The sequence below is a fragment of the Schistocerca serialis genome, chromosome 3 (assembly GCF_023864345.2).
Source record: "Schistocerca serialis cubense isolate TAMUIC-IGC-003099 chromosome 3, iqSchSeri2.2, whole genome shotgun sequence".
Taxonomy (NCBI): Eukaryota; Metazoa; Arthropoda; class Insecta; order Orthoptera; family Acrididae; genus Schistocerca; species Schistocerca serialis.
This window is the reverse complement of record NC_064640.1, coordinates 192,167,396-192,188,176: the sequence shown is the minus strand read 5'-3', so window position 1 is coordinate 192,188,176 and position 20,781 is coordinate 192,167,396. Positions and strand designations below refer to the sequence as shown.

The 20,781-nt window shown below is 40.2% G+C and overlaps 1 protein-coding gene across 1 annotated transcript in view; it reads right to left on the bottom strand.

Moving 5' to 3' along the window:
• Nucleotides 1–20,781, bottom strand: part of LOC126469900 (inositol 1,4,5-trisphosphate receptor) — a 345,163-nt gene that overhangs the window by 209,998 nt on the left and 114,384 nt on the right. The window contains exons 16-17 of the mRNA XM_050097248.1: nt 17,514–17,664; nt 6,136–6,280 (exon numbers count right to left, since the gene is read on the bottom strand). Of these exons, the coding sequence (XP_049953205.1) occupies nt 6,136–6,280; nt 17,514–17,664 (296 nt within the window). The remainder of the gene's footprint in view (nt 1–6,135; nt 6,281–17,513; nt 17,665–20,781) is intronic.

Genomic DNA, 20,781 nt, shown 5'->3' with positions numbered 1-20,781 from the left:
TCTGTGTATAACACTTTACTGTGGGAGAGCCCTCAGTGTCACACTTAATAACTGAGACATTTCAAGTTTTCTCTTGTACAGGATACTTGCAACTGGATATACCCACATCAAAAAAGGTTTATGCATCACCTTCGTTCCGAGAGTTCCAGAACCTGTACAGAAAATAGGAATAGAGATCAACATAAACATCATTTCCACCCTTTTTAATGCTCATGAAAACCACACATTGCATGTTGTGCCACCATACAGCGAGATCTTCAGAGGTGGTGGCCCACATTGCTGTACACACCAGTACCTCTAATATCCAGTAGCATGTTCTCTTGCATTGCCTGTATTCGTCGTGGCATGCTATCCACAAGTTCATCAAGGCTCTGTTGGTCCAGATTGTCCCACTTCTCAACAGCGATTCGGCGTAGATCCCTCAGAATGTTTGGTGGCCATAAACAGCCTTTTCAATCTATCCCAGGCATGTTCATGAGGATTCATGTCTGGAGAACATGCTGGCCACTCTAGTCGAGCAATGTCATTATCCTGAAGAATGCCATTCACAAGATGTGCACGATGGGAGCACAAACTGTCGTCCATGAAGACGAATGTCTCCAATCTGCCTTCCATGACCACCAGCGGCATACATCAGCCCCACATAATGCAATCCGAAAACAGCAGGGAACCTCCACCTTGCTGAACTCTCTGGACAGTGTGCCTAAGGCGTTCAGCCTGACGAGGTTGTCTCCAAACAAGTCTCCGACAATTGTCTGCTTGAAGGCATATGCAACACTGATTGGTGAAGGGAACGTGATGTCAATCCTGAGAGGTCCATTCGGCATGTTGCTGGTCCCATTTGTACCACATGGCACGGTGTCGTGGTTGCAAAGATGGACCTCGCCATGGACGTCGGGAGTGAGTTGCGCATCATGCAGCCTATTGCACACAGTTTGAGTTGTAATACGGTGGCGTTGCTGTCAGGGTTCCCCAGGACATAATCCATAGGTAGAGGTCATCCACTGTAGTAGTAGCAGCCCTTGGGTGGCCTGAGCGAGGCATGTCATCGATAGTTCCTGTCTCTCTGTATCTCCTACATGTCTGAACAACATCACTTTGGTTCACTCCAAGAAGCCTGGACACTTCCCTTGTTGAGAGCCCTTCCTGGCACAAAGTAACAATGTGGGCACGATAGAACTGCAACATTAACTGTCTAGGCATGGTTGAACTACAGACAACACGGGCTGCGTACTTCCTTCCTGGTGGAATGACTGGAACTGATTGGCTGTCGGACCCCCTCCGTCTACTAGGTGCTGCTCATGCATGGTTGTTTACATCTTTGGGTGGGTTTAGTGACATCTCTGAACAGTCAAAGGGACTGTGTCTGTGATACAATATCCACAGTTAACATATATCTTCAGGAGTTCTGGGAACTGGGATGATGCAAAACTTTTTTTGATGTGTGTATAATCAATCAGCATGAAAAGAAAGACAGGGACATGATAGCAACATCCCTATCATATAATGTGGGTATATTATGCTTCCATGCACTATCTTGGACTTTGAGATCAAAAGATGAACCCCAGCAGATGACATCTGTAGATGCAAGACTGCTATATGATTGTTTCCAACAACACTCCATTAACATGGATGGATTAATTATGTGATGAACATATACTAACAAAATGCAAATTAACCTTCTGCTTCAGAGTTCTTGTTAATGCCCATTTACACATTCCTTAAAATGCACCACAAGGCCCTCATTAAAGTAAGTGGGAAAAGTTGCATGTGGTTGGATGTGCAACAAGGCACATATCAGTATTGCACACAGAGAGAGAAGGCTACCTATCATGACAGGAGTGCTAAAAGGTTCTTGCTTTCTCTGTGGTTGCTGCATTACATGAAAAGCATAAAACAGGCGTTACAGGTGAAAAAGTGATGAGCAGACAGGAGAAAGGGGGCAGCATGACAGTTTTTCAAAAATAACTCATTTTTAGAGGATGAACATTTGTTTAAAATTAACTGAGGATGATTGAGGATAATTACTGAGTTCTACAGGAACTTGTGCAACAGGAATTAATAAAGCAGGACACTATGATGAGAAAAGAAATTACTTCTTCTGAGAAGTTATTGGCTACTCTAAAATTCCATGCCACCAGTGAATTGGAAAAACACTTCTGATACATAAACATCCTCATTGCCAGCACCACTTCTCTTCAAGGTCTCAAGGATCTCTTTCTCAGCAGTACTGTGAATTCAGTTTTCATTTTCTTTACACTGTTATCTGTGCCTATTCTCTTTTAATGTACAACATATTTTGTTTAATGCTGTATCATATTTGTTCCTGTTGTTCTACTCTCTCAAATACATGGCTTCAGTTCATACCTTCCAATTAACCAAGCTGCCCCATTATACCTTGTTTCATTTTGAAATCATTTTGTTAAGTATCACAAGAACTGCGAAGTGCACAGCAGCAGACCTAATACTGCTTGAGAGCACATGTGTACGTGAGCACTTTGGCTTCTATTGGCATTATTCATGTATCATCACATATAGTTTGGAAAATATAATTGGATATGAAAAAAAAAATCTATTCACCATGTTGCAGCAGAGCAAACATATAAAAGATTAAGAAAATGTGCAAGCTTTCAGAGCCTGTGGCTTCTTCTTCTGGCAGACAGGTTGAAGGGGAAGGAAGAGAGATGAAGGAAAATGACTGGTGAGGTTTAGGAAATGGGGAGAGCTCAGAAAGATCACCCTGAACCCTCGGTCAGGGGAGACTTAAGGGGAGACTTACTGGATGGGGTGAGAAGGAAAGAATCTATTGAGTAAAATGGTTACAGCTGGCTAAAAATCATAGCTCTTGCTATCACAAACAACACCTGTGGCCTGGATTCAGGTCATCCTCAGTTTCTTAGTTGTCAGCCAGCTGTATGAATTGGTGAAGACAGACAGCCTTGCACATGGGGTGGAAGCACAGCTCACAAGTTGCAGCATTTTACCCAGACTAGATCACAGTCCTCTGGTTTGGAGTCAAGTGGATGGTTTAAATCAGAGGTTCAGGCCATTTGGTGACAATCTCAGATCTGGATTTCTTGACCTCTGTTATTTGGTGCAGAATTTGGCATTCCAACTGGGATGTATACATCATAAGGAGAGACGGACACCAAGTGTGACATCATATTTATTGCTGCATGGAACTCAATAATTTCTACTGAGATAATAACATATTCCAAAACTGAAATAATCTGGTTCAAGGTTTGCATCAAATGCAGATCAAAAAGGTATTTGGGCGACTTTATAGGTCAGTTGCCTTAGGTGCTCAAGTGGTAAAACACTAGAGAGAGAGAGAGAGAGAGAGAGAGAGAGAGAGAGAGAGAGAGAGAGAGAGAGAGACAGGAGAATATTACAAATAAATTTCCTGGCCATGCTTCTGTAATGGGGGAAGGTTTTAATTTGCCAGCTATAAAAGGGGATACCCACGTGATTAAAAGAAGTTCCAGGGACAGAAATTTGAGAGAGATTGATCTGAATGTCTTTTCTGAAAATTAACTTGAAAAGGTGGAGAACTGATGTACAAGGGCAATGCCTCAGATCTTCTAGTTACTAACAGATCTAAACATGTTGAATCAGTTGCCACTGAAGCAAAGATGCATACTCCAACTGAACAAAGTTCCAAGCATAGTAGTATAGCAACTTACTTGCTTAATGAAAGAAATACTGTATTACATTTACAAAACCACAGCTACATATAATGTCACTCTATTTTCACAGATTTTTGTTAATGCACCAGCATAGAGTCAATGTATAATGCCCTCTCAGTTCCATACCTGCATTAGTAATGATTAGATGTTAGGAATCATAACTTCAAGTTTCTGAAATCCCTGAAACTTTAATGATCAGTGTTACCAATGGTATTTGATTCCTTCGCAGAAAACTTTCAACCCTTTGGCCATTAGCTTGATTGCAGGTTTTCAAGAGGTATGGTCAGTCTATCACAAGCCCTATAATTGGACCTAACAGCTTTAAACACATCACACTCTTAAAGTAAATGATCTGCAATTTCAAGTTTATGTTCCAGTTCTTTGACGTGCCCTCACACTAAAAAATGTTTAACTGCTTGAAGTCAGGGGACATCAGAAGCACACGTGAAAGCCATTCTGACCTTTTCTGGAGAACAGCTATCTAACAATCAACAGTTGGTTCTCCTAATGTGGGGGACAGGGGACAATGCGCAGCAACTGTGTATTTTTAAGTTTCTGGAATTGAACATCATTGTGCACATAACAGTACAATAGAAAATTGAAACAATTATCATCCATTAGACCTGCAAGTAGTTGTATTGGTCCCAACAGCTGATAGAAAGTCTTCCACAGAGATTAACTTGTGCATTACTTCAAAAACGAAAGCAGAGTACTGTAACTTGTAATATAACGTGTGGTGGATCTTATGTGGTGACTATTTCTTTCTTCTTTTATAGCTAAACTCTTCTCATCACAGGGTCTTTGGACATGGTTCATAATTTTTAAATTTTAATTATAATCTTAGGAATTAAATGAAATGGGAGACCTCCAGTTACACCGAAATGAGGTTATTACAGCACAGTTAGATTCATTTTAGACAGCGGTACAAAACTTAACCGATGACCCGATTTTTTGTAATGGCACCAAGCACAAAATTTTTTCAAAATGCAGTTACCAGTCAAAACAGGTAGTTGATCTTTGAAATATTTTTGTTTGTTGTTGCAAGAAAATAAAATGTACCATTTAATCAAAAGGTCCTGTGAAACTGAATTCTATGCTAAAAACCAGCTCAAGAGATGATTCACTCCAATGCAAATTTGGAAGCAAAGCTCAACATCTTGTTTATGTGCCTTTCCATGGCTCAGTTCTTCATTTATAGAGTGAAGGGTTGTCTTTCTGTAATGATATTCTTGATTCTCACATTGAACAAAACTTTAAATTTATCTAAAATATTCCTGAAGCTTACAGTTCTAATCAAATTGCATGCTTTTTTGGGAGGGAGGAATGAATGAGCAAGCGAGTGAGAGAAATTGTGATAGACTGTGTAGTTTCCAGTTAACCAATAACTGATGTTGAATGTTGAAGACAAAAGTTTTACTGTGCATAACTGTTTAGTCTTGGTGGCAAAGAATCAGAATTGTTTCACAATTTCTGGCAGCATATTTTTATGTCAAAGGACTTAAGTATGGCCTTGTCTGCAGTAGTTTAGGACACTAACTGTTTGTAATCAGAAGTACATTATCAGCTTAATAACAAACTTCCAATCTCCAATATATGTGTACTCCTATAGCACAAAAATGAAGAACTATATATTAGCCATATAATCTACTTTTTTTTTTTTTTTTTTTGAAAAAATAGTTACTTTTCACTCATTATGGGGAATTTCTTTCTAATAGTTTTGTATGAATGTTAAACTGTCTTTACCTTCATCTTCTTCATTTTCCCTATGTTCAGCTGCAGAAAATGGGAAGAGACGATTATTAACATTTCAATAAAAAGTAAACCAATTTATCCCACTGTAGTAATCTTTCTGAATTATAAAAGAAAAAGACTCACTAAAAAGTTGTAATGAAGAGAAGAAATTTTAAGTATATGTTTACAGTATATTTGATTTGCTAAGAGAATACAGAACTATTCTAAACACAAAAGAAATTACTCTTCCCATTTTGTACCATAAAGGTGCTTGGAGGAGATATAAATACATTACCTACCTGTTCCTTGGACCATTGCCAATAGAATGAAATCTTTGTCGACAGCTTCATACATCTTCCAGAATTTAACCTTGTAAAGTTCAACTAATTTCTCAGCATTTCAAGACAAATGTGTTTGGCATGGATGTTACATGAAGAAATCATAATATATTGCATTATAATTTCTATCTAAAAACAAGATTTTGAATACGGAAAACTGTGTCTTGTACGAACAACCTGAAATATTTCTGTACAACATACATCAGTAATAGCAACATTCAGTTTATAGCTCAGGTTATAAATTTTTTATCTTTTGGGCAATGTAAACTTTATGTTACACTTCACGTAGCTAAAACTTGTAAATTGTAAGACATGAAGTTGGAAACATGTCAATACATTCCATTGTCTTGAAAGTTTAAATTTTACTTCTCAGTACTCACAATCAACATCTCCAGTTGGAATCTTTCCATTGAAATCTGCATCAGATATACAATCCAGAATGCGCAGTAAAGTTTTAGTGAGCCGCAGGAGGTCACTAAAACTATAGAATCCGAAGTAGATAAGCTCTCTTGCCAGCTTCACCACCTTAAACAAAATCCCAAATTACAATATTCACTATGCTTAGCTACTATAGTTTTTTAGTAGTTTGCTTTATTATTCCAAAGAACAAGAAGAAGAAGTAGATTATGGTTTAATATCCCGCCGACAAGCAGAACACAAGAAACAGCTTTGTTATTCAAAATGCAACATATTATTACCTACGGAATGTGTTCTCTCAAGTACAACTCTCAGAATCTCTTTAGTTATGACACCCTTGCCATGCCTTTTAGGTGAACTGATTTCATTTACTTCATTAATCTCCTCCATTATTTTTCAAAAAATAAATGTTATAACATCCTTTAAAACATAGAAAACAAATAAGGAGAAGATTAAGAAAGAAATATAGTTAAATCAATTTCACCTTGGTATTCTACACGTATTTGACATGTTGACATCACACTTTTCTACAGCCTTAATGTGATTTTATGCCTGGTACTATTATTGACAAACATCACAAAATCATTCTTCTCGGAATCTAAGATCAGCTCTCTATTCTAACTAAAACAGTTTTCTGCTGGGCCACAAGACAAAATGTTAAAACTGAATATCTGAGTTGTAGTTCATCAAGGGATTCATAAAGACAACAACACATTTTTCTGTGCTGTTACACAGAAGTGACATAACTTCATCCTCTATAAGAGCTGTAAGTGTTAAGTACTCAGTTTCAAAGATTAAATAAATGCTCAGTTTTCAAACTATCTGAATGAGCTGATACCTGGCAAGTCATCCCAAATGGATCTTGGGTTTTGGCAGTTTTCTTTCTCACATAATTTCAAAGCAAGATTCATTCCCCCTTCTCTCTCAACACGTACATTTCAAACAACTTAATAATGACCTAAGACAAAACTAAAATCCCGCACAAATGTTAACTACACGATGTCTCTATCTGTCATCTTAAGATAGTTTACACAAACTAGACTAAATCATAAGATTTATAATTTACGCAGCAATCAGCCATAAGTATGGTTTTAAAAAATTTATTTAACTCAAACCATTACTGGTTTCAATTTCAACAAATCTGTCTTCATTGGTTTGTAACAGCTACCTGGTAAGCTGTAAGAAACCATCTGAAGCTGGATTTGTAAAAATCTAAAACTGCTAATGGTCTGAGTTACATAAACTATTTAAAACTGTACTTATCAATGGTTAGAACTCAAATTATAAATATTATAACCATAAACAGCCCCATCTCTCAACATGTCAGCTTTTGAGAAAACTGCCTTAGACTAAATCAGGTTATGAAGGAAACACTGCATTAGGTCAGGTGAGGTATTACAAAACATGGCTGAGTTATCTTGGATATGGTACCAGGCATGTGTGTCTACATGGATGACTTTTCTTACAGAACCACAAGGGTTCAAGGCTGGTGGTTTTTACACCACTGAGTGAGTCTACAGCCCCTATGAGGATTAAATACTGAATTATGATGAGTCTTGTGGTGTTGATAAGATATGTGGTGCTTTATGTCAGTCTACAACAGCCTTACTGAAATAAGTGTATGTAAACATGGTTGGAAAAATATAAAACCTTCCAACTACATTGCATGAAATATACACCTACATACATTTTCATATACATATAATAGAGGGAAACATTCCACGTGGGAAAAATATATCTAAAAACAAAGATGATGTGACTTACCAAACGAAAGCGCTGGCAGGTCGATAGACACACAAACAAACACAAACATACTCACAAAATTCTAGCTTTCGCAACCAACAGTTGCTTCGTCAGGAAAGAGGGAAGGAGAGGGAAAGACGAAAGGATGTGGGTTTTAAGGGAGAGGGTAAGGAGTCATCCCAATCCCGGGAGCGGAAAGACTTACCTTAGGGGGAAAAAAGGACGGGTATACACTCGCGCACACACACACATATCCATCCACACATATACAGACACAAGCAGACATATTCAAAGACACAGAGTTTGGGCAGAGATGTCAGTCGAGGCGGAAGTGTAGAGGCAAAGATGTTGTTGAATGACAGGTGAGGTATGAGTGGCGGCAACTTGAAATTAGCGGAGATTGAGGCCTGGTGGGTAACAGGAAGAGAGGATATATTGAAGAGCAAGTTCCCATCTCCGGAGTTCGGATAGGTTGGTGTTAGTGGGAAGTATCCAGATAACCCGGACGGTGTAACACTGTGCCAAGATGTGCTGGCCGTGCACCAAGGCATGTTTAGCCACAGGGTGATCTTCATTACCAACAAACATTGTCTGCCTGTGTCCATCCATGCGAATGGACAGTTTGTTGCTGGTCATTCCCACATAGAATGCGTCACAGTGTAGGCAGGTCAGTTGGTAAATCACGTGGGCGCTTTCACACGTGGCTCTGCCTTTGATCGTGTACACCTTCTGGGTTACAGGACTGGAGTAGGTGGTGGTGGGAGGGTGCATGGGACAGGTTTTACACCGGGGACAGTTACAAGAGTAGGAGCCAGAGGGTAGGGAAGGCGGTTTGGGGATTTCATAGGGATGAACTAACAGGTTACGAGCTCCCGGGATTGGGATGACTCCTTACCCTCTCCCTTAAAACCCACATCCTTTCGTCTTTCCCTCTCCTTCCCTCTTTCCTGACGAAGCAACCGTTGGTTGCGAAAGCTAGAATTTTGTGTGTATGTTTGTGGGTCTATCAACCTGCCAGCACTTTCGTTTGGTAAGTCACATCATCTTTGTTTTTAGATATATTTTTCATATACATATGTACACAAACTTACACTGATAATGCTATTAAACTATGTTGGGTATTGAAAATTATGATAAAATAACAGCAGCACTCAGAGAAAAGTTAAAAAGCTACAGCACAAACATTGCCTTGCAGAACATTTAACAAAAAACTTCTGATTCTGGCACACTGTAACACACTAAAACTTTCCAATCTCAAAATTTAACTTGAGATCTAGACAAGACACAAAATTGTAAAACACAACACACAATTGCTCAGTCGTCAGCTAAATAAGGTACAGGTTCCCAGTTAAAAGTTTACTGCAGTAGTCTGTACAGAACATAAAATGCTTGTTCTTAAACTGTGGCATTCTAACAACCACATGTCACAGACAACAGGCTGGAAGATCCTTTGGCCAAAATAAATGAGGAGAAGAGTGTGACTTACTCCAACCCTGCAACTATGAGGATGAACACCGTGGTTGGGTAATTTATTTCTCTAAGCACACCTTCTTGTCCCTCACCTCCATGCACACTTCCTACCACTAATGCACTGGCCTCTGGGCTGAGAGAAAGATTATATAGCACATGGTTAATGACACAGTGTTCAATTTGGTCACCCCTTACACCTCCTTGGCTGCTGTATCAACTGCTCACTAATTCCTATTCCAGCGTTCCCTGGTTCCTAGCAGAACAAAACCTCATTACCTTCAAGTTGAAGTGCTTCTTTTTAAAAATTTGTCAAATTTACAATCTGCAGTCTCTTAGGGTGCCAAGGCAGAGATTTACGCCAACCCTGGTGATAACTACAAATACATACACAACAATGGTGGGTACGTAAATGATCAGATATGCAATTCTACGTGACAGGGAGAATGGCTTCCAGAGTGCATTAGTGCTGTTCATGTTTTGTGTTGTTACCAGGCCTGGTAAGGTACACAAGGGCAGTAAGCGGTATCATACACTGAGCATTACTGTGGAGGACACAGGGATACCAAGTACTTGTATGTGACAGCGTTATCAGTGCCTTATAGCGTTTGAAATGGGACTCATTGTGGTTCTCCATCTGACCGGCTGGTCAAATTGCACAATATCCAGCTCTGTTGGGCACTCAGATGTGACAGTGGCCTGATGTTGGACTTCACGGGAAAGTGAGGACAGACACAGCCACCAAGATTTCGGGCAAAAAATCTACCATCACAAGGGAGGACTGCTGCATTGTGCACCAAGCACATGGTATCTCTTTCACACCTGCGCTTGCCATCTGAACTCCCTGCAACGTTCTGTGACATCCCGCACCCTCGATCAGAGACTAGCAGCAGTCAGATTAGGGAACTGTCGTCCCACGTGTAGGCTGCCATTAGCACTACTACACAAACATCTGTGGTTGAAGTGGTGCCGTGACTGGGAAACACAGACTGCCGACAAATTGCAGTGCAGTGTGTTTAGCGATGAACTGTGGTTCGGCAATACACCATATGACCGTTGTCATCAAGTATGGAGATGACCTGGGGAACAACCCATTCTTCATTGGTTTTGGAAACATACAGCATTGTAACTCCTGGCTTCTTGGTGAGGGCAGCCGTTGGGTACAAGTTCAGATCATAGTAGGTAGTGACTAAGGGAACCCCGATGACAATGGTACTTCGCGGACATCCTGAATCCTTTCATGCTATCGCTCGCGCAATAGGACAACGCTCGTTCACACATGGCATGTGTCTCAATGAACTCTCTTCGTGATGCTGCAGTACTTATGTGACCCGCAGGATCCACAGATCTCCGCCTGATAGAGCATGCATGGGACCTGCTTGGATGTCAACTTTGGCCCAGTGTCAGTATCCATATCAAGGACAAGTTACAACTGTTGTGGGCCAGCTTGTCTCAAAGGAGCATACAGGTGGTAGGAGAGGCGAAGTCACACTGGTAGGTAGGCCGATTCTGCTAAGTTCTTTGTAAATTTGACTGAGTATTATCATCACTGAAATAACTTCACAGAACCTCTCAACTCATTTCCTCCTCCATTCTGGATGTTTTACTTTTTTTGTCATAGTGTTTTAACTGTGTAAAAGACATGAAAATGGTGGAAAGTCTTTGCGGATTAATAAAGTCTATGGAGAAAACACTATGAGTGATGGAATAGTTAGGAATGTCTAAAGATGGCCGTAGTAATATTCATGATGAAGTGGACAATCATCTTGTCGTAACTGAAATCTTGGTGTTGAAAGAGGATGCAAAATTTCAAGAAACAGTCACCTTACAATTTGTCAATATCTAGTGTGTTCTTCTCAAGTTAAAAGAAAAAGCATTTAGGTGGACGGTGCCATGAGAACACTGATGACATTGAAATAGTCACTCAGCAGAGGTTAGCAAATCAAGTAGCATATTTTTATGAGAAAGGAATTCAGACGTTGTATTGTTCATGACAATAAGTGCTTTAATGTTTATGTAAAATATGTTAAAATGTAGATTACGTAATAGGCTTTCATGTAATAATAAAATTGTTTCAAAAATTCACTTCTGTTTAACATAAAAATGGCACTGCTTAAAAAAACATGCCTTGTACACAGTTGTTTGCACAATGACATGAAGTGGCAGCTCTCTGGCTCTAGTGCAGAGGCTGTAGCCACACTAATTTCCCCATTGTACTGTATGTAAACTGGGGACCTAGAAACGATGAAGAGGCTCCGTCCTTGCCGAAGCCGCAGTGGTCCACAACCCCACGATGACTACCGCAGTCCACTTCACCCCTCCGCCGCCCCACACCGAACCCAGAGTTATTGTGCGGTTCGGCCCCGGTGGACCCCCCCAGGGAATGTCTCACACCAGACGAGTGTAACCCCTATGTTTGCGTGGTAGAGTAATGGTGGTGTACGCATATGTGGGGAACTTGTTCGCGCAGCAATTGCCGACATAGTGTAACTGAGGCAGAATAAGGGGAACCAGCCCACATTCGACGAGGCAGATGGAAAACCGCCTAAAAATCATCCACAGACTGGCCGGTTCACCTGGCACAAATCTGCCGGGCGGATTCGTGCCAGGGACCAGTCGCTCCTTCCCGCCCGGAAAGCCGTGCGTTAGACCGCACAGCCAACTGTGCGGGGAATTCCCCCATGGTAGACTTAATCCATTAACTTTAAGTAGCAGATCTGTATACTGAGCATCAATAATTATGTTGGGACAGAGCAGTCAGGTTCAGTCTGTTCCACACATGCACAATGTGTATGAAAAATATTTGTTGTTCTGATGGCCTGCATTTTCAGGTCCTACAGGTGTGGCAGCACTGTAAACATCTGAGCTAAAATGATTCTCATAAATCTCACAGAAACTTTAATATTTCTGGTGGTGCATGGGTTCCCTCACTCATCTTTTAGGAAGATTAAAAATGCACGCACACACAAACAAACACACACACACACACACAGAGAGAGAGAGAGAGAGAGAGAGAGAGAGAGAGAGAGAGAGAGAGAGAGAGATATTGTTGTCAGAATCTTAAAAACAATTTTTTGTGCACATTACCGTGGCTTTCAGCTATAGCTGGCATGTACTAGCTGCATTACTGCAAGATGAACTAAAAACTTGTAAGTCATTTACAAACAGGCAGCAATAAATGAGGCCTTTCCCTGTGGATGTATTACTATTTATATCCATCAAAACCATAGTCATAAGTAAAACACTGCCATGAGGGCACTTCCCCTCCACATAAACCTTTGATAAATGCCAAAAGATTTATTCATCTCTAAGGGAAACATGCATAACTGCTGAATAAAACAGGCAACCCCAGACAATGTTCCATCAAATATGAGAGGCCTATTTTGCCATGGCAGGAACAGCTAATTCGCTGTGTTCAGCGAGTAATTTGTGGATACTTTCCCTGAAGTCCTAAGGATTGTGGCATCTTGGGGTTACATTAAATTCAGCACAGGTCACTGAAAGGCTGGAGGAGTGATGGATTTTTAGGTGAAGCTGAGGTGACTACCATAGGTTAATGAAAGAACCAGAATAACTGAAGCTCTTCACTGAAGCACCAACAGGGAGCCAGGGCAGATGTGTGGAAAAATCAGTGCCAAATCTATACCAGAGAAGCTGCTCCTAGTTGAGATGAGTTCCCGATTTCAACTGTTTTGAAAGTAGAATGATAGAATATAATAGAAAAACTAGTTCTCAAACACTTTTGAAAGGGCATAGAGAGCAACTTGGCATATGGTATATTTACAGCAATGATTCCCAGAGACTGAGAAGCAGATGGAATTGGAAAAGAAAAATGAGAGGTAATGGGAGCTGAGCACCACAACTCATGCTATGTTTGTTGCTACAGTGTTGATAAAGATACACAAAGCAAAAGAGAATATAATAAAAACAGTCCAGAAGTCATTAAGTATCTGTTTCTACTTATCTCAAACGTGGTATTGATACAAAAACATTTCTGGCAATGTTTACATACTCAAGAAATGCAGTTCAGGACAAAGTCAGGTAAAGAGAAAAACAACCAAGAAGGTCTTCATTATGGATATTGCACTTTGAGGGAAAGGCATAACTTGTTGGAGATTGTCACTGTGATAATGTGTTGTTCTACATGAACAGTGAGGACCTCTCGATAGGTGTGCATGAACAAATCTTTGTACACATGAAATGAGACCTAATTGATACATAACTTCAACTTCAGTTTCAATTTGGTTCTTGATTTTGCTTATTGATATATCAAGTGGCTGAAGTAACAACAGTAGTAAATAAAGACAATATTACATGTCTCAAGGAAACATGGAGAATATTAAGGGATCCTCCACTGCATCTCGGATGCCGTAATACAGAACACACTGCTAAATGCTGAACATGAGATATATAACTATTGTGGGATAAAAACATGACAAGGCAAGTGATGATAAGAGATCACAGCCTGAAAACTGTTTAGCACTCAAAATAGCAGGTTTCTGTAAATTAAAGAAAGTCATAAAAATTAAAGTAATTACAGAAACTGACATGAAAACTGGATAAAACAGTACTGCTAAATAGCTTTCAACAGTCAAATGAGCCTCAAATCAAAACCAAAACTTAAAGTGACAAAGCCTTTGGTCAGATCTCTCAGGTATGATGACCATCATGGCTTCAATGAAAGATAGCTTTCTTTCATGGCTTCAATGGAAGATAGCTTCGTCTGAAGAAAAATATAATAACTGAGACTATTAACATTGTATCTTTAGAAAAAAAGAGTGCAAGAATTCAGGAAATCACACACATAATGACAGAGAGATAATGTGACTAAATGAAATAGGCAAAAAATGAAATGGTAGTAGGTTGCTGGAAAAAGGATATAAAAAGTGGTGGCCAGGAAGAGACAAAAGAAGAAACAGTGTCACAATAATAGTGGTAAATAACTGGTGAATAAAGTACTTAATCTGGAAAATGTATGTGGCACGATAATTAAAGTTAAGATAATGATGGAAGGAAATATTACTTATATAATACAGGTTTACACTCCTCAAATACGATGCAAGACATATGAAAAGGAATAGTCTATCACTAAACTGTATGATGATGTAACCTCTAACAAGACTGTGATCATAAAGACTATAATGCTACAGCTGGGAACGATAGAGGCGGATATAGAATGGTCATAGGAAGCCATGGAGAAGATCACAGAAATGATGGATGGGAGGTATTACTACACACATGCATGAGCTATAAATGGATAATTGGTAATGGATAGTGTAAGAAAAGAGGTTGTCACAAGTTTACCAGATACAGATGGAATTTGCAATAGAAATTCATTATATAATGTATAATAATAAGTGGAGAAATCAAAAGATGCCTCAGCAATGACCATAATGGACTATTGGTAGGGACAATGTAGAAATTCAAGAAGGGTAAATTTCAAGCAGTGGGGGGGGGGGGGGGGGGGGGGGGTGAGGGGAGAATAGGCAAAAATCAAATACTGGAAGATGATGAAATCTAAGATATTTATACACGAAAAGGATTATGACACAGCTTCCCAAGGATGAGAGGAAGGATGTAGAAGAATAATAAAGGAGGTTTAAGCAGGTCTTAGTCAATGCAGTATAAGAGTAACAAGGTACTCTGGTACTCTGTGAGAACTACAGAGGGATATCACTATCGTGCCATTGCATGAAGATTTATGAAAGGGTAGCTTTATAGAAAATCAGGAACACAATAGAACCACAATTAAGAGAAGAGCAACAAGGATTTTGGCCTGGAAGATCAATTATAATGCCATATTTACAGCCAGAGAGGTAGTAGAAAAGAAATGGGAATTTGGGACAGACATCATAACTGCATTCACAGATATACAAAACACTTATGACACCATTAGAAGGTATGAGATACGGTAAGGTCTGAATCATCCACCCCAAATCTTTGCCACTCTAAGAGCAGCTTTACAAAAATAATGACATTCACTTACCACAGAACTCATAGACATACACATACATTGCAGCAGCTGTATGCACATTTCATACTGTTGCCAGTACGTTACTTGTTTGTGTGCTGTCCCTAGCTTCATACAAATATTTTTTTTTTTTTTTTTTCCATGCTCATTCATCTGCCTTCAAGGTTTCCCACTCTCCAGCACCATAAGTGTATCTACATCTGCTATTAATAGGTGAGTAGTCACTTTGCAAGCTTTTTCCAGTGACAACAAGAGTACGTTTTTTGGAAGTAAAAAAATTCCAGATCATAATCATAGCATATCAAAGAAACACAGAGTACAGTAAAATACCTCTTTCTACATATTTCAGTAAGCAGTGTGGATTTCAGTTTCACTTGCTTGTTTCTAAAAGGTGCACACGAAGCAAACAATTAGGTGCCAAATGTGTGAAAGAGATTCCTCTTGAGAACACTTCCACAGTACAGGTAATAGATTTTGTGACTGAGTTATCTTGTTACCTTTCAATGACTAATTTATTATAAACATGACCCCAGTTCCGAAAATAACAACTCAACAAGCAATAGTATTTCATTGCTCAAACCACTCTATATTTAATTTCACAACAGAAATATTCAGTCTGAAGTATTTTTTACAGTTATGTTCCTGTGTTCTAGAACACTACTGGAGACTGAGATGCACATACAATTGGTGTATCATTTTCCACAGCACCAAAACATAAATTAGCAATGAAATAAATAAAAAAGCTTCAATTAGGGACCATAAGTCAAAGAGAAGGTTCAGTTTCAATCCCCCTGAATTTTGCAATACAGCAGTTTAGCTGAATAAAATCTTCTTGGTTTACAAGACGTGTCAATTCAAATAAAATTCTCGAGCTTTCGATGGCTATCTCCACCACCGTCAGAAGTAAAACAACTGACAGCTGGGGCTGGCACGGTTTTCTACTTCCATAGCCACAACTGCAGCCTCTGACACCATTCAGAACGCGTGAATGAAAGGTGAGTTGGGCAGCTCACAGCAGCTGTCACCCACCATGGAACCGAGTGACATCAGGTGACACATGGGTTGGCGCTACATTTGAAACTGCCACTTCCACCTCCCTACATGCATCAAACATCCATCGTTGTTTCCTTTTGACTTCCAGGAGCAGCAGTTTCAAACATGGCGCTGGCTCCTTGTGCCACTTGACATCACTCGGTCCTGCAGCGGGCCGGAACTGCTACAAGCTGCCCATGGAGCAAGTATCATTTTGGCCCTCTCTGACTGGTACCAGAGGTCGCAATCATGGCTATATAAGTGAAAAACCTTGCCAGTCATGGCAGTCAGTGGTTTTACTGCTGATGACGATGGTAGAGATAGCCATTGAAAGCTCAAAAATTTTATTCCAACTGATGTGCCTAGAAAACTGAGAAGATTTTATTCAGATGTGCAGCTGTGAATGACTCTGAGGACACAACAGTTTAGCTGGTTGTACAATCTCGTAATGATGTGGAATGTCTCCACAGATTTATAAATACAATAAATTTTCTCAGGAAGATCGTGACTGCATGCTGACCATTAACATGATTAGTTTTACAATAGTCTTATTAAATATTTAAATTTAGTAATGGGGTCTACTCAGAACTTCAACTACTGAGCAGGAAGAGTTGTCAAGCAAAAATGGTTTGATACCACTTCCATTGTCTATCTTAAACATAAACTCTGTCCACAGGCCCTGGTGAGACCATCGGTATTAACAGACTGCTGTACCACCCTCCACCAATGGCATCATTGGATGTGGTATGGAGGAGCACGGGGTCAGCACACCACTCCCCTGGCCATTTTCAGTTCTCGTGAGTTGAAACCACTATTATTCAGTCACCTAGCTCCTCAAATGGCATCACAAGGCTGAAAGCATATAGTTCCAGTCCAACCAACAAAGAATCCCTGACAGTACCGCGAGCTGAACTAGGGTCCTCCGCATAGCAGTCAACCACTCTGACCATTCAGCTACAGACACAGATTTCCTTGTGTATCAGTACCTTCAATTCACAATGGAGGTAGTCAATGATTTTGATGGCTACAAATAATAATAATACTCATTTTCAAATATGACATACACTGTTCATCCATATTTATTGAAGAAGTGATTAAGAAAAAAATTTGTGTAAAGTAAATTAATACCTCAAATGTTAATTTATTTTGGTCTTGATCTGCAAAGCTCCACATTTCTCCAACAACATTGCACAAATAATCTTCCACAAATATTATTGTGGAACCAAATCTCGCCCTCACTGCCTCCTTATTGTGGTCTGGTGTTTTGTTGCTGTCGTAGCTAGTAAACAAAAAAGAAAGCATAGAAAAATCTCATAACAACAGGATTAACACATACAATGATATAAAACGATGAAATTGCTGTACCATGAATAAGATACAGGGTGTTTCAAAAATGACCGGTATATTTGAAACAGCAATAAAAACTAAACGAGCAGCGATAGAAATACACCGTTTGTTGCAATATGCTTGGGACAACAGTACATTTTCAGGCAGACAAACTTTCGAAATTACAGTAGTTACAATTTTCAACAACAGATGGTGCTGCAAGTGATGTGAAAGATATAGAAGACAACGCAGTCTGTGGGTGCGCCATTCTGTACGTCGTCTTTCTGCTGTAAGCGTGTGCTGTTCACAATGTGCAAGTGTGCTGTGGACAACATGGTTTATTCCTTAGAACAGAGGATTTTTCTGGTGTTGGAATTCCACCGCCTAGAACACAGTGTTGTTGCAACAAGACGAAGTTTCCAACGGAGGTTTAATGTAACCAAAGGACCGAAAAGCGATACAATAAAAGATCTGTTTGAAAAATTTCAATGGACTGGGAACATGACGGATGAACGTCCTGGAAAGGTAGGGTGACCGCGTACGGCAACCACAGAGGGCAACGCGCAGCTAGTGCAGCAGGTGATCCAACAGCGGCCTCGGGTTTCCGTTCGCCTTGTTGCAGCTGCGGTCCAAATGACGCCAACGTCCACGTATCGTCTCATGCGCCAGAGTTTACACCTCTATCCATACAAAATTCAAACGCGGCAACCCCTCAGCGCAGCTACCATTGCTGCACGAGAGACATTCGCTAACGATATAGTGCACACGATTGATGACGGCGATATGCATGTGGGCAGCATTTGGTTTACTGACGAAGCTTATTTTTACCTGGACGGCTTCGTCAATAAACAGAACTGGCGCATTTGGGGAACCGAAAAGCCCCATGTTGCAGTCCCATCGTCCCTGCATCCTCAAAAAGTACTGGTCTGGGACGCCATTTCTTCCAAAGGAATCATTGGCCCATTTTTCAGATCCGAAACGATTACTGCATCACGCTATCTGGACATTCTTCGTGAATTTGTGGCGGTACAAACTGCCTTAGACGACACTGTGAACACCTCGTGGTTTATGCAAGATGGTGCCCGGCCACATCGCACGGCCGACGTCTTTAATTTCCTGAATGAATATTTCGATGATCGTGTGATTGCTTTGGGCTATCCGAAACATACAGGAGGCGGCGTGGATTGGCCTCCCTATTAGCCAGACATGAACCCCTGTGACTTCTTTCTGTGGGGACACTTGAAAGACCAGGTGTACCGCCAGAATCCAGAAACAATTGAACAGCTGAAGCAGTACATCTCATCTGCATGTGAAGCCATTCCGCCAGACACGTTGTCAGAGGTTTCGGGTAATTTCATTCAGAGACTACGCCATATTATTGCTACGCATAGTGGATAAGTGGAAAATATCGTACTATAGAGTTTCCCAGACCGCAGCGCCATCTGTTGTTGACAATTGTAACTACTGTAATTTCGAAAGTTTGTCTGCCTGAAAATGTACTGTTGTCCCAAGCATATTGCAACAAACGGTGTATTTCTATCGCTGCTCGTTTAGTTTTTATTACCGTTTCAAATATACCGGTCATTTTTGAAACACCCTGTACAATTCTTAGCAGATGTATATAATGGTACTTAGGACTTAAACCTGGAGTCACAACTATTCCTTTAGTAGCAAATATTACAAACACACAAATGTATTATCATTGTGAGATGCCATAATTAACCTGTTCCTTAGGAAGTAGGAGGATTGTGGAGGCACTAGCCCAAATGCCTTGTTGTCCTAATTACATGTGTAAAATGACACTTTAAAAACAAATATTTAAAACCAAGGAAGATTTGGGTTTAGCACCGAAATGCAGCAATCAAGTGGTGGACTGACACATCTAATGTATCACTGCCATTGTTTCAATTTATCATTATCCGTATCATGTTTCAGTGAACTGATGAATATCTGATGCTGATAATACGGATGATATTGAGGACTGTAAAGATCGAGCTGCTAACAAATGTTTTAATTTCTCTCTACCTGTGTCACTAATTGCATGTCCTGTATTTGTTGTATTGTACAAATCTGACACGTCTTGCATGGGCCACAGGGTAGAAGGGGGCAAGGGGCCACAGGTGACCAGCCTCCAGAAGTCCCTCAGGAGAATGCTGAGTTCTAAACATTAGTCCAGTTGGAACAAGGGATGATCAGCTGGGCACTGACCGCCAGGTAGGCATTTGTGGGTCCCATATTGTCTGCTGTGGTGCTGGCGAGGCACGTGCAATCAAGATTCCACCAACTGCAGCCACGCTCTGAGATATCTGGGACTCTGGTTAAAAAGCCCTCTAAATTGAACTGTGTCACACATCTGGCCAGTGCAGAACAAATTATTTTTACAAGTCAGTCTCTCTGCTTGGCGGAATGTTGTTTCCGTCAGTAATGCTTTTCCTAGAAAACTGCCAGACTGGTCGGGAGCTATTTATCTCTGCTTTCTCATAAGAAGCTCGGTAGCTGTTTATTGTTAAAAGTTTTTTCTTCTTCCCTTGTAGCAGAGGAAGCACAACAGGTGGGTGCCACTCCACATGGGGTGACAATTCCTCTCTCTCAAAAGGTGAAACAATATCTCATTGGGTGATCTAAAAAAACAGTAAATGGTTGTTTAGGATGCAGCACATGATATCTGACAACAGAGAGCTTAGAGCTTGGTTTTCTCAGAATTGTATATGCAGGAAGGCAGCTCATTGCATAATTATAAAAACATCTGCTACATAGAGCGGCCACTGTCCTCTTTTTTTTACAAAAAAAGTCCTGAAAGTTGATACTTAAGTCAGGAATTAAATGGCTCATGACTGAGTGCGCTTTGTCATTCGCATGTGGTTTTCACATGTCTTTCTGGCACAATCGGGGCAAACACTGTGTACTTATCCACAGTTATGCTTTTTCAATGACTTGTTGAGACGAAGGTCATGCTCATTACTTTTGTTTCTTGCACACTTTGCCAAATCAATCTTTGTAATATCCGACAATGAGGACTAATTTACAAGTGCCATTCTATTCATACTGTTCAATATGTTGCATTGTCTCT